This window comes from Ornithorhynchus anatinus, chromosome 19, assembly GCF_004115215.2.
Source record: "Ornithorhynchus anatinus isolate Pmale09 chromosome 19, mOrnAna1.pri.v4, whole genome shotgun sequence".
Classification (NCBI taxonomy): domain Eukaryota; kingdom Metazoa; phylum Chordata; class Mammalia; order Monotremata; family Ornithorhynchidae; genus Ornithorhynchus; species Ornithorhynchus anatinus.
The window spans coordinates 29,869,558-29,883,774 of record NC_041746.1 but is presented as its reverse complement, the minus strand read 5'-3'; the positions used below and the strand labels follow the sequence as shown (position 1 = coordinate 29,883,774).

The 14,217-nt window shown below is 40.7% G+C and overlaps 1 protein-coding gene across 9 annotated transcripts in view; it reads left to right on the top strand.

The window, feature by feature from the left end:
• The window catches only part of EPHA7 (EPH receptor A7), a 172,774-nt gene extending 160,895 nt beyond the window's left edge, over positions 1-11,879 (top strand). For all 9 annotated transcript variants that reach the window (XM_029047299.2, XM_029047301.1, XM_039914775.1 and 6 more), the window contains 3 exons: positions 1,705-1,898; positions 5,814-5,969; positions 8,338-11,879. In XM_029047299.2, coding sequence (XP_028903132.2) covers positions 1,705-1,898; positions 5,814-5,969; positions 8,338-8,452 — 465 coding nt within the window. In that variant the 3' untranslated portion in view covers positions 8,453-11,879. The remainder of the gene's footprint in view (positions 1-1,704; positions 1,899-5,813; positions 5,970-8,337) is intronic.
• Positions 11,880-14,217: the final 2,338 nt, after the last annotated feature.

Here is a 14,217-nt window from a genome sequence, read left to right as displayed (position 1 = left end):
AGATTTGAAATCTCCTGCTTTTGATCATCAGAACTTACCTGGCAGATTTCTTTGGAGGGGTGAAAATTTTAGGATTGCTCAATAAGCAGACCTACCACTTTTTTCCCATAGTGGAATTATTTCTAGAATATCTTCCCATCTGTGTCTTCCTAAAGATTCAGAAGCAGTTCTTCAAGAGCAGACATCCTTCCGAAGCAAACCTTAGTACTATTTCTGTATCTGGCAATTTGAAGACCCCATGAAAAATAGAATATGTGGTTTTACAGATTTTTACTTCATGTATCTACATTGTTTTGTTGCTAGTTTTTTCAGATCATTCCCTTTAGGTTTGTAACAATTTCTGCTAAGGTTAAAAAGAACACACACTCATTTTTCATGTACATTAGATGACTAAGAATGAAGAATTCAAACAAGTTAGAAGTCTCGCTTAGAAACCAGTGTTCCCCTGCCATTCCATATCATTTTCTTTTCTTACTTATTGCCCACCAGTCAGTTGGTCAATAAGCTGCAGTTATTGAACACCTACTATATGTGTATCCTTAGTTAAGTAATTTACCCTATCTGGACCTCAATTTTCTTCTCTGTAAAACAGGAATTCAATACCTGTTATTCCTCCTCCTTAAACAGTGAGCCTCATATGGGACAGGCACTTTGTCCAATCTGATTTCATTTTATTTACACCAGCATTCAGTACCCTGCTTGGCACATAGTTTGTGCTGAACACATATCTCAATCATTATTCTAAGCACCTGAGAGAGTATGATAGAATTAAAAGATGTAAAATTAGTAGCTCTCCCCTTTTCATAATAATACATAATATAAAAGATCAAACAATTATTCAGTAGCAGTTCCATAAAAAATGCTTTTCTTTGGCCATCACTAAGGAGTCCTAAACATCTTTCATAAACTCTAAGAAAGTATTATGGACGACAGCTGAAAAATAGTTTATGAAAGCCCCAGAAAATCAGATTAGCATCCCGAAAGAGCATGGGCCTGATAGAAGATATGGGTTCTCATCCCAGCTCTGCTATCTACCCACTGTGTGATGTTGAGTAAATAACTTTTCTCTGTCTCGGTTTCCTTTCTATTAAGTTACAAACTCCTTGAGGGCAGGGACCATGTCTGCCAACTATGTTGTAATCTCTCAAGATGTCTACACAGGAAGTGGTCAATCAATTCCATTTACTGATTAGGGATTAAATACTCAGTTCTCCCTTCCCTCACATGGGACAGAGATGCTTCCTGATCTGATTATGCTGTTTATATCTTAGGCCTTCTCACAGTGCTTGGCACATAGTAAATGATTAACAAATTCCACAATATATTATTATAATCATAATTATTTTACCTCTGAATTTTCACCCTCAAATTTTAGCCTAAAATAAGTTAAATATTATTGACAAACATGGCAACAGACTTCTACTTATGACCATTTGAGCCTGAACTTTGAAAACTTTTAGTAGGGCATTCAAAAATAATCTCTTGCCCACTTAATGAATTTAATTGCTGTTCCCTGCTGCTGAGTTAACTAGGAAACGTAATCAGGACCTGCACACCCTAGGAGTATAGCTGAACATTCATGGATATTGTGGAAAGAAGAAGACGGTATTCTCGTCAGGATGCATCCCATACGGCGTTAGCCATTTAATTTTACTGGATATTAAAATGCATTCTGGCTCTAACAAATGTCCTTTGCATTCTTAGGTTATAAAAGCAATCGAAGAAGGTTATCGTTTGCCAGCACCCATGGACTGCCCAGCTGGCCTTCACCAGTTGATGCTGGATTGTTGGCAAAAGGATCGTGGCGAAAGGCCAAAGTTTGAACAGATAGTTGGAATTCTGGACAAAATGATTCGGAATCCAAATAGCCTGAAAACACCCCTGGGAACCTGTAGCCGGTAAGGAAACCTGCACAAAAACTGTGATCAAGGACAAAAATGTGACAGTGTAATCTAAAGGAAATGAGGGCAAATGGGAATGTTCATTTATTTCTGGTCCCCTTATGCTGAGATGCAAGTGCTTGGTTACACTGGAACAATGCGTAGTATAATTTACTCCATCTTTTCTCTTCAGAAGTTAGGTTTTCTGTTAAAATGCCAACTTGGATGAGTTATGTAATGGAGGTTGCTTTACTGTGAGCTTGTAAGCGTTGTTTTAATTTTGTATTCTGGGCCTGTCAACTTTCTCCCTTTCTCCCAGAGCGACTCCATTGGAGGGAATGTGGCCTAGTGGAAGCACAAGCCTAGTGGTCAGAGGGCCTGAGTTCTAATCCCAGCTCCACCACTTGGCTGATGTGTGACTTTAGGCAAGGCACTTCACTTCGCTGTTTCTGTTTCCTCATCTGTAAAATGGGGTTTAAATCCTACTTCTTTACTTAGACTGTGAGCCCCGTATGGGACATGGACTGTGTCCGACGTGATTATTTTGATCTACCCCAGAATTTAGTACAATGCTTGGCACATAGAAAGTGCTTAAAGAATACCATAATTATCCTCTAGACTTTAAGCTTGTTATGGGCAGGGAATGAGTCCGTTAATTCTGTTTTATCATATTCTTCCAAGTGCTTAATACAGTGCTTTGTGCATAATAAGTGCTCAGTAAATATCACTGATTGATTGAAAACTTGGCAACTCTCTGCTTCTGCCCATTCCCCAAGTATGGAGAGAAGAAGAGTCTTGTTTAGCCATGAATCCACATTCTCCCTGTGGTTTCAGATGCCCAGAAGTTTGAGGGGAGAACTGGCCCTCTGGAGATGGTGACATCAGCAATGTAGAGAAGCAGCACAAGGTAGTGAAAAGAGTTCATGATTGGAAGTCGAGACCCAAGTTCTAATCCCAACTCTGCCTGCTGTATGACCTCGGGCAAGTCATTTATCTTCTGTGCCTAAGTTTTCTCTTCTGTAAAAATGGCTTGTTCTCTCCCTCCCCATTAGACTGAGAGCTCCTTGTGGGACTGGGTCTGTATCTGACCTGATGATGTAGTGTTTACTCTAATCCTTAGTCTGGAGGTTGGCCCAGAGTAAGCGCTTAACAAATACCACAATTGTTAATATTAGATTGCCGCCCCTGCTCTGAAGTAGGTCAGGACACTTGTTCTGGCAGTTCAGAGGCTGCTGCATAGCCCTGGCAGCATCCGCTCATTCGCACGGTTGGTTCTGACTGTGAACCCTCCTGAATTTTTTCTGGGACTCTCCTGCCAGGGTCGCATGGAGACTCAGTACTGTGACAACCCCTATGAGCCTTAGTGGACTGGAGGGGGACCTGAATTTCCCTCCCCTCACCTCAACCCAGCAGCCCCTGCCCTCAACACACGGAAAATTGGGCTCAAGCGAATAAATCCAACCATGCTCCGCCACCGTGTCCATGCTGCTTCTTCCTAGCTGTGGATAGCGTGTTGGAAAGTATATTAACTTGTTCAGCTCACAAAGGTATCATTAGTGCAGAGAAGCAGTCATTTCCTAAAGGATCCCCTCGAGGTCAGAGCAAGTTAGCGTACCAACAAATGTGCCAAATTTACTGCCACCTCTTTCCAGAGAAGAAACTGAGCAAATATTTCCTGGGTACAAACAGTACTTGGTCCATTATAACCAACTGAAGGGAGACCTTGGCCCTCAGCCCAGTGGGCTTAAAATTGAAATAAGACAAATAGAGTTCTGAATGCTGGTGCTAATGAACAGCGGTATGCTTCCCCCTTCGTGATTTAGAGTCAGTGATAAAAGTCGCTGTTCTTAGGGTCCATAGGCGACAGTAAAGATGGAGAGGTTTTCATCAGAATGAAAGGGTGCAGCTGCCTTGCGCTGTTAAATTTGTCACCCACCGTGCCTAGAGCTGTTTTTGTTTCTTCCTCTTTGGGTCTTGATTTCTTGGCTCCAAAAAAACAGCGCATTCTGAATCTTCTTTATGTTAATAATAATAATGGTATTTGTTAAGTGCTTACTAAGGTCCAAGCACCATCTTAAGCCATGGAATAGTTTCAAGGTGAGCAGATCAAACATAGTCTCTGTCCCAGAAGAAGGTCATGATCTAAGGAAGAGAGAGGACAGTTATCTTTATCCATAAATTTTACAGATGAGGAAACAGAGGCACAGAACAGTAAAGTGACTTGTTCAAGGTCACATAGCAGGCAGTTGACAGGCAGGATTAGAACACAAGGTTTCGACTGTGAGGCCCGTACTCTCTCAACTAGGCCATGCTGCTGCTCTCAACTTTCCACTGTTCCACCACAGTTTAGTGGAACACTCTCGCTTCATTGTTGTAGAAATCCTTTTTTGCATCCACTCTGCTTCTGTGTATCCTACTCAGCTTATCACAGAGTACTGGTTTGGGTAGCTTCCTGTCATCCACTCCCTTCACATTCCTACCCCAGAATTACTCGCATGCTGCTGCTGGTGGTCTGTGCTCCAGGATCTGGTTGAGTGACAGCCTACCTAACCACAATCATACACAAGTCTCATAGTCATAAACAAGATTGGTTGCTAGAATTGTCCTTTGGGACATGAGACTGTATACAGTCTACATGGCAGAATTCTGTGACAGCAAACATATCTATGTCTCTGATGGAGAGAGATCCTTGGCAATGTGTTGAGTTTGCCTTGCATGAGCTGGTTCTATCCTCACAACATCTCTAGAATTCTCCCTTCCTCTCCACCCAAACCGCAACTGCACTGATCTTATATCCCACTGGGACTACTGCATCCATTTCCCCGCGGACCTCCTGCCTCTCTCCTTTGCAGCCCCTACTTCATCCTGGATCATTTTCCTTAAAAATCCTCTCAGTCCATGTCTTCCCTTTCTTTCCTGTATTCAAAAACCCCCAACAATTGACCATCCATTTTCACATCAAACATATGTTCCTTACCATTGTCTTTAATCAGTCAATCAGATGTATTTGTTGAGCACTTACTATGTGCAGAGCACTGTACTAAAACCTTTGGAAGATTATAACAGACACATTCCCTGATCACAGTCAGTTCTCCTCATCATTCCTAAACAAGATGATCTCCTACAGCACCCCAACCCACACACTTCACTTCTCTAAGGCCAACATACTCACTTTACCTCCGTCTTGCCTTTCTTGTCCCGATCCCTTTCCCTGAAACTCCTTCCCCATTCATATCCAACACACCACTCCTCCCTCCCTCTCAGAACCCTTCTAAAATCATATTCCCTCCAAGAGGCCTTCCCCGACTAAGGCTTCACTTTCCCTTTTTGCCCTCTCTCTGCGTCACCTGTGAATTTGGATCTGTACCCCTAAAACATTTGGATTTTCTCCCTACTCCCAAAGCATTTATGTACATATCCATCTATAATTTACTTTAATGTCTGTTTTCCCCTCTAGTCTGTAAATTCCTTGCAGGCAGGGATTGCGTCTTGCAACTCGATTATATTGTATTCTCCCAAGCGCTTCGTACAATGCTCTGCACACATTGAGTGCTCAGTAAGTACTGCCAATTGATTAATTGGTAGGTACCTCATCGACATCATCTTCAGAGGAATGTCTTGGAATTTTGCTGATTCTGAAAAGCTGTTCATAATAATGCATGTTTCTCTTTGAGTGTGCACCTGCAAGAGCAGAATCAATTTAGGGATTCCTGTTATGAGTAATCAACTATGCTGCCTTCATCCCTTTGAGCTGAAAGAGTTTCAAGAGGGTCGGAATCTAGACAAGAGCAACTCCTATCTGTCTACATTGATTTAATCTTACGCATATTTGATGCCATGCCAAATGTTCAGTAAAGAGAATCTGTCCTTTGATGATTATTTCCATATGTAAAGAAAAAAAATTACTAATCTACCTGTATGATTTTTGCCTAGACCAATCAGTCCTCTTCTGGATCAAAACACTCCTGATTTCACCACTTTCTGCTCTGTTGGAGAATGGCTACAAGCCATCAAAATGGAACGGTATAAAGACAACTTCACGGCAGCTGGCTACAACTCTCTGGAATCAGTGGCCAGGATGACCATTGAGTAAGTTAGAACTGGGTCTCTGACTGCTATTGAGTGATCCTGGGGTAGTGTTAAAGTGATACAGATAGCTATTACATAATTTCACCAGATGTGTACACTGGAGATGGAGCAGGGAAGCACAAGAACCTGGCTGGAAAATTGTTTCCCCTTCCCCATCCACGCTGGTTAGTCTTTCTTTGCTTCCACTGTTCTCGTTCAGGTAAGATGGCACAGCTATTCTTGAGGAAGTTGATGCTGGGCCAATAAAATGATGATAATCATCCCCTACTGTTAGGCATGGAATCCCATTCTATTTCCACAGTGTCCAGGAGTTCCCCCTTTACAGCAGCTTCTGAATTAACCAAGCTAGGTTTGTCTCTATTGATTTTCCCCTACATGGTGGGCCTTGAAGCTATTTTGGCTGAGTGCTTCTACAGTGACATGTGCCATCTAGATGCTAAATTAAACCTGATGTGCTGATGGTAAGTGAGGATGGGTATGGTAGATGGTATACTTGGTCCCATATGTACTTTAAGTATTTTTATTAGTTGGGGTCTGCTCTTGGACAACAATAGTAATAGCTGGCCTCTAACACAACTAAACTACAGAATGAACAGTACAAACAGGAAATGTTTTAAAATTCATCCGTCCTTGGGAAACAAAATGTGCAAGTCCAGTGTCTTTAGTCACTGCACTATAAACATTAAACTGAGCCAAACCTATGCCCCATCAGAACTGAACTCTGACTCATGCTAAGGCTATGTCACAATTACTTTTTGTTTACAGTCTGTTGTGCAAAAATCCATCCTGAATTTAGTTATCCACATGGATTCAGGAAAATTAAGTTTTAAAGCCTATAGGCTCCTTAAAAGCCTATGTTTCTAATGTCATTTATACATACTCGGAGAAGCAGCATGGCCTACTGGAAAGAGGCACAGGGCTGGAAGTCAAGAGGATGTGAGGTCTAATCCTGGCTCCGCCACATTGCTTGGTGTGTGACCTGGAGCAAGTCACTACCTTTTCTGCACCTCAGTTACCTCGTCTGTAAAATGGGGATTTAGACTCTGAGCCGTATGTGGTACAGGGACTGTATTTGAGCTGATTACCCGCATCTACCCCAGCACTTGTCACATAGTGAGCGCTTTACAAATACCATTATTATTATTGTTGTTATTAGAATTATTATATGCACACGCATACGCAGTTGACCTTCATATCTGAAGAAAACACCACTGACTCTGACTGTGAAGTTCACCTATATGTGTGTTTGTGTGCCCAAAAAGGCCAATATTGAACCCACAGATGCCACAAAAGGCCATTCCTTTGTTAAGCTTCAATATCTTTGCGGCACCTGGCACTGTTTTCTCTTGCATACTGTCACTTGTACCCTTGGAAACCTTTAATCAGAGAGCAGTGATAGATTTCGTACCTACTCCTGAATGCATCAATGAGTCCAAGTCAAAGGATGGGTGAATTTTAAATTTCATCCCGTACATTTATTATTATTAGTAATAATAGTAATGGCATTTGTTAAGTGCTTACTATGTGCCAAGCACTGTTCTAAGTGCTGGGAAGGAAGGTAATCAGGTTGTCCCATATGGGGCTCAGAGTCTTAATCCCCATTTTACAGGTGAGGTAACTGAGGCACAGAGAAGTTAAGTGACATGCCCCAAGTCACACAGCTGACAAGTGGCGGAGTCAGAATTAGACCACATGACCTCTGACTCCCAAGCCCCTTCTCTTTTCACTGAGTCACGCTGCTTCTCACATATTTGAGAAACCTTTTCCTCCCACTAGAGTAGTATTAATGGAATCCCTGCCCAAGGAGAACTATTCCTATGAAATTGTTGTAGGAAGTTTGGGAAACTGACTGACCGTTGAAAAATGGAGATTATTCCACAAAAGGGCTGGTGAAGGAGCATCATGTCAGGTGACCCTATTCACCCTCCCTTCCTCATGACCTCAAGACTCACTCTTAAGCACCTTTTAAGCACTTTCGATACTCATCCCACCCCATTATCTTTCTACTCTGCCATATCCCCGTCTGTATTTGTATGTCTGTCTCCCCAACTACATTGTAAGCTCCAGATGGCAGAGATCGTATTTACCAACTCTATTGTATTGAACTCTCCCAAGGCTTAAAACAGTGCTCTGCATACAGTAAACATTCAGTCAAGCAGTGGTATTTATTTAGCACTTATTGTGTGCAGAGCACTGTACAGAGCACTTGGTAAAGTTCAGCAGAGTTGGTGGATATAATCCCTGCTCACAAAGAGCTTACAGTCATTCATTTGTGTTTATTGAGCGTTTACTGCGTGCAGAGTCTGAGCACCCAGTAAATACCCACTGATGGATAAGTGACAATGGGCAATGTGTTTCTCTTTTGCAGAGATGTGATGAGTTTAGGGATCACATTGGTGGGCCATCAAAAGAAAATCATGAGTAGCATTCAAACCATGAGAGCACAAATGCTTCATTTACACGGCACTGGGATCCAGGTGTGATGGACGTCTCTGCCCTGGGACGGGTAGGACAAACTGAGAGAACAGTACTGACCTTCGGATTTCATGCAGTGCTGCTAGAAGACACTTAATTTCCCGGGTTCTTCCTGCAGTGAACAAACAATCTACAAGAAGCACCTACAGACTTGAACTCCTAAGTGCCACCAGAATTTACAAAAAAAGGGAATTAATTATACACTCCACCAGTGGTGGCAACAGAACAGCAGTGACACTAAACAAAGTACTACCTGAAAAGCATACACTACACCTTCAGCTCTCTAACCTCCTTTTTACCTTTTGGACTTTTTAAAATGTACATAGAGAATTTAAGAAAGAATATATTTGTCAAATAAAATCATGATCTTATTGTTAAATTCAACGAACTATTTTCCTTAAGTCTGCGATTTTGGAGCTTTTTTTAAAATCATTTGTGTTTATTCTTCATAAAGACTTCCTTTTAGTAAGTTGTTTATATCTTTGGACCTTTTTAGTGTTAATTCTGTGACACATTATTGCACTGGGTACCTTTGAAGGAATCTGAAGTCCTAGAATCATGAGAAACCATGAGTGAAAAATATATTTGTCAGAACATCGGTATCCTTTCTGTGCCATTTTAATTCTGTTAAATCAGTGCTGTTTTTATATGGTTTGCTAATTGGCAGGGAGTCAAGAAAATGCAAGTTGCCAAGAGCTCTGGTATTAAAAAAAAAAAAGCCACAAAAAAACTTTTTTTGTAAAGTTCATACAATACCACTTATCTGTAAAAGAGAAAGCAATAAATATCCCCCAATTGTTCGAGGCACTTTTAACAAATGATTTGCAGGATCGTTGTAGTAGATGGGATTGAATATGAAATTCTCAAATTGTAGATCCACAACCCTAAAATATGACGAGGTTTGAGAACCTGGCTGGAGGGGTTTGCCTTCAGAGGAGAAGGTATGATCCAGGGTTACCTCATACGTTGAATCTGAGCACATCAAAATTTTTCAGTAGCTTAATAGTAATAAATTTAAGAGACACAGTGGGCCTGTATTTTATACCCAGTTATGTATGATGGTATCCAATGTTGATGGCAAAGATTTTAAGTTTTCTATCAGAAGTCTAAAGATTCATGAATGGGGCAGTTCACAATTTTCACTTTTTTTATTTTTCCTTTAAAAAAAATTTTGCAATCTCAAAACACTGACGAAATTTATCATTCGGGAACCGCTGAGTGAAAAGGAAATTTATTTGCTGAAAAGTCCTTCTACCCAGGAAGGACAAGGGGGAACAGCATGCCGTTTGCGTTTTATTTATTTTTTGTATATTTTTTGTGAGACTACCATAAGCAATAACTCATTGTGTCTTTTAGATATTGCAGGAATGTATACAAAATGAGTCATGCTTTCAGAAATGAAGAAAATCATGAACTACCCCAGAAGGAAATTGTTCTACTTCCAAAGAGAATTGGGCTGTTTTTATTGATTTTAATAGGGAGAGATCCCAGGGGTCGGGCATAAATTGGTCTTATTTGACAATGTGGGCGTCCACAAAAAACTGTAAATGTTCCTTTGTACAATTTGTAAATTTTATTTATACTGTCTTGTTTTGTACACACATTTCTCTGTAGTGAGCTCTGAATACATTGAAAATGCACTATATTTTTCTATTTTACTTCCAGAGCATCACAAAAGAACAGGTATTTTCAGTGCTACATAATGTGTTTTCCCACATTTAGGACCAAAGATGGCTACAGAAAAACTCAAATGGATTGACTTCCCCTCCCTTCTCCCCACGACCCCCCACATATTTTTTTCCTTTAGATCACTGTACAGTGTTATTTGACATTTTATTTATTTTCATTTGATTGATTAGAAAAATCAGTATAATTTCAGTAAAATGCTTTCTTTTGTCCCTTAAGAAAATCTGTAAAAAGCCTTTAATTAGCATAAAACCATTACATAGACACTCCATTTGTAATCTTTGTAATAGACTGTAAATATATTTTTGGAACTATAATACAATGTGCTTGAGGGTTATTTTTCAGTGTCGGCAGTGTATACAAGTGTTTATACCAAGTACAGCACTTTACAATTCTAATCAGTAGCGTTGGCCTTTGAGAGAGTGAGTGAAAGAGACCGAATGAGTGTTCTTAATTCAGTTTGGATTTCCAACTCACTAATAATGAGGTTATTTTCTTGTTCATAGCTTAAGGTGCTTATTTTTTCTATTAAAAATTAAATGTACAAAAAAAGCCATTCTAGAACTAGAAAACATAATATGGTACATTTAAATGGTGTCTTTCCTGCTTTTTTCTAGCACTAGATTTATAGTTGAGAAATCTTCCTTGAGTAGAAGGGCAGAATTAAAGTTTTTTTTTCCAGAACTTTTTTCCTTCAGCAATATACCTCATCTGCCTTAAAATTTCTACAGCTCTTTACAGGGAAAGGAGAGAAGGGTTGGGGAAGACACACAGCACAAAAGGCATGGCATATACTTCCACCTCCATCTCGTGGGCAGGTTTGATTCGCCTGATCATCGCTATGATTTTTGGATTTACATGTATGTGCATCGCGTATCGATTGAAGAAAGAAGCGACGTTGTAATTGCTGATTGTAATGCTCTCTCTCTTACCGAAAGAGATGAGATAGTGTAATGACAAGAATGTACAAATTGCACCTTGAAACCTTTTATTGAGAAACTAGCACTCAGGGGAGGGAAGAAAGCGAAAGCTCAAGTGAAAAGCAGGATTTCACAAGAATGAACCGGCAGGAGAAACAGCATCCTTGCTTTATTCTACACCCCCTTTTTAGAACACACTGTCTTCACACTTGGCTTGTGTTTTGCATTCAGTACTGAACTACACAGTGACATGTTTTATTCCATCTGGATCTAAACCTTTTCTGAAAATGGGACTGAGCCTTGCTTACATGAACTGGTGCTTAATGCTTGTCAGCACTCTTAGTTGAATCATGTTGTATACTCATCTTGTACTCTACATTAGCTAGAACTATTTAAGTCGATATTTTAATTGCTCTTCCTATCAATGTTTTAAGACAATTGAAAAATGGGTGTGAATCACCTCTTTTGGATTTAGATAATGCTGGTTTATCGCCCTTCTGTTCTCTGACGAGTAAGCCAGGAAGTAGGCTACTCACGGTATGCTGAAGTGAAGTGCATGCACCAATAAATTACTTATGTGTATGATTTTCCTCTAGATGTTGAGAAGTCACGGGGGACTTGGGGGAAGAGATGTGCTTTTAATTTGCTGGACTTGTCCCTCTTTGCCTAGGAAATACTACAGGGGCCATCTTTCACAAGTACAAACTGGCTTTGGACAGTATCTTTAATGTATCAAGCACAAATAACTCTTTCTTCAACACCGATCATAAAGTCTCTTTTTACCAACTTAAGAAAAAAATAAACAAGTTGAATAGACAATGTCAAGAAAGACCCTGTGTCCAATCATTGTTGTCCGTTGTCATCACCCCAAACTCTCTTCCACAAGATGGGTAGAGCTGCCTGCTTGTAAAACCATGCTGTGCTGTAATTACTCATGGGTTTTTACCTAATTTTACATAGGCCTGGTACTGCCCCCAGATTCTCCCCCCCTCACATTGCTTGGCTGCCACATAAATAGAAAAAAGCGCAGGCCCAATAAGGTTTGTTCCCTTTCACAATCAAGATGTAGAACTCACACCTTAGCTATCCAACCTCTCCTTCTTTAGACTGTGAGTTGGTTGAGGGCAGGGGACGTATCTGCTAATTCAGTTGTGTTGTACTCTCCCAAGCGCCTCGTACAGTGCTCTGAATATAGTAAGCGTTCAAGAAATGCCATTGTTTGATTAAACCTCTCTTTGAGGAATGACTCAAAGCAGCATGGCTTAGTGAAAAGAGCACGGGCCTGGGAGCCTAGGTTCTAATTCCGGCTCTGCCGCTTGCCTGCTCTTTGAACTTGGACAAGTCGCTTAACTTCTCTGTTGCCTCAGTTCTCTCCTGCAAAATGTGAATTCAGTACCTTTTCTCTCTCCATAAGGGGCCACAGTAGATGCTTTGAGAAGAAAGAGGTTAGCCAGACAGAGCATCAGTGTTTTGAATGCACACCAGAAACTGCTGCTGTACCATTATCGGCTTTTTTATGCCATTTTAGGTGTCAACTTTAGAGTTGGGAGCAAGATTATCAGGAGCCTCAGTAGGACTACACCAACCTGCTGCTAATTATGAACGGTAAATACTCTGCTCCCAGTAGGTACTCAATAAATACCAGTGACTGACTGCCAGCAGAATTCTTTTCACAAGTCTCTTGGACTAACAAGGGACGTGAGAAACAGGAAGCAATGCTTTCCAGTTAATCTTCATAGTCAAATAAATAAAGTCGAAAGTATATTGTGTAACTGCTCCCACGGTGCTCTTAGCCTGGGGATGTTAATGGATGTTCTAACCCCTTATTTTTATGGTAAGGCTCTGGAGAGGGGACAACTCCAACTAGAACTTCCAGCTTCTCCTGGGAAAGATCCTCGAGAGACTGGAGGACCTGCGTGGGTCTTATTTTATATTGCTTCATTAATGGAGTGTGTACGATAATCTTTATTAAAGAATCCCCACCACCCACCTACCATTAATCTAAACAACACTCCCTGCTGAGGAAAAATGTCTCTGTCCCCCTGAACTCTGCTGAATGCAGTTCTATTAGAAGATAGAAACAGATTTGACACAGAAATGTTTTAAATTTCCATTTCTTGCCACCTAAGGTGGGGAGGCTGTTGTTTGTGGGGAGTAGATCAGGAAGGGTGAAGGAAACTCCTGAACTAGATAGAAAAGAGGAATTGGAATAAGGAAAAAGACCTGAGGTTGGGGTTGGGATTGGGAAGGACTAACATAAAAAGTTCAGACCCATCTTTTTGTTAATGTGAGATATCAAAGGAAAATACTAAAATGAGCTGATTGTTATGAGGGAGTTTCTGGAAATAGAGACAACAAGCCCACAAAGCACCAAGCCCTGTGATGAATATCAAAGTTTGAGCAATTCTTAGAAAACTTTGGAAAACAAGTTAAGATTTCATCTCATTCGAATCTCAGTGGGCCTCATTAATGCCGATTGTGCCAGAGAATGCTTTGAACAGTAACTAGTATTGAAGCGGCAAACATGGTGCTTAGTTATTTTGGTTAACCATGTTCAGATTTAGAATTATAGTGAGGGCATCATTAACTCTGAATGTGGGTAGAACCCTGCCACTCTGGAAGGCCTGAACTCTTTGTTATGGTATTTTTTAAATACTTCGTGCTAGGCACTGTACTAGGCTTTGGAGTAAGCACAAGCTAATCATATTGGACACAGTCTGTGTCCAATGTGGAGCTCACAGTCTTCATCCCCGTTTTACAGATGTGATAACTGACACCCTTAGTGACTTGCCCAAGGTCACACAGCAGGCTAGTGGTGGAGATGGGATTAGAACCCAGGTCTTTCCCAGGCCTGTGCTCTATCCTCTAGGAAGTGCTGCCTCTCTTGAAAATGTTTGGGAGATTTTAATTCAGGGCACAGTTACTGTGATGTTTGTGGCTCTCAAAGTAAGAGAAAAGAAAACAGGTATTTAATCCCCATTTTACAGATGAGGAAATGAGTCACCAAGAAGGTAAATGACTACTTAGACTTCATACAGCAAATAAGTGGCAGAGCCGGGATTAGAACCCAGATCTCCTGACCCCTTGGCCCATGAACTTTCCACTAAGCCATACTGCTTCTCACGAATTTTACCTCCATTTTAAAAGTAAGGAAATAGAGGGCCAAA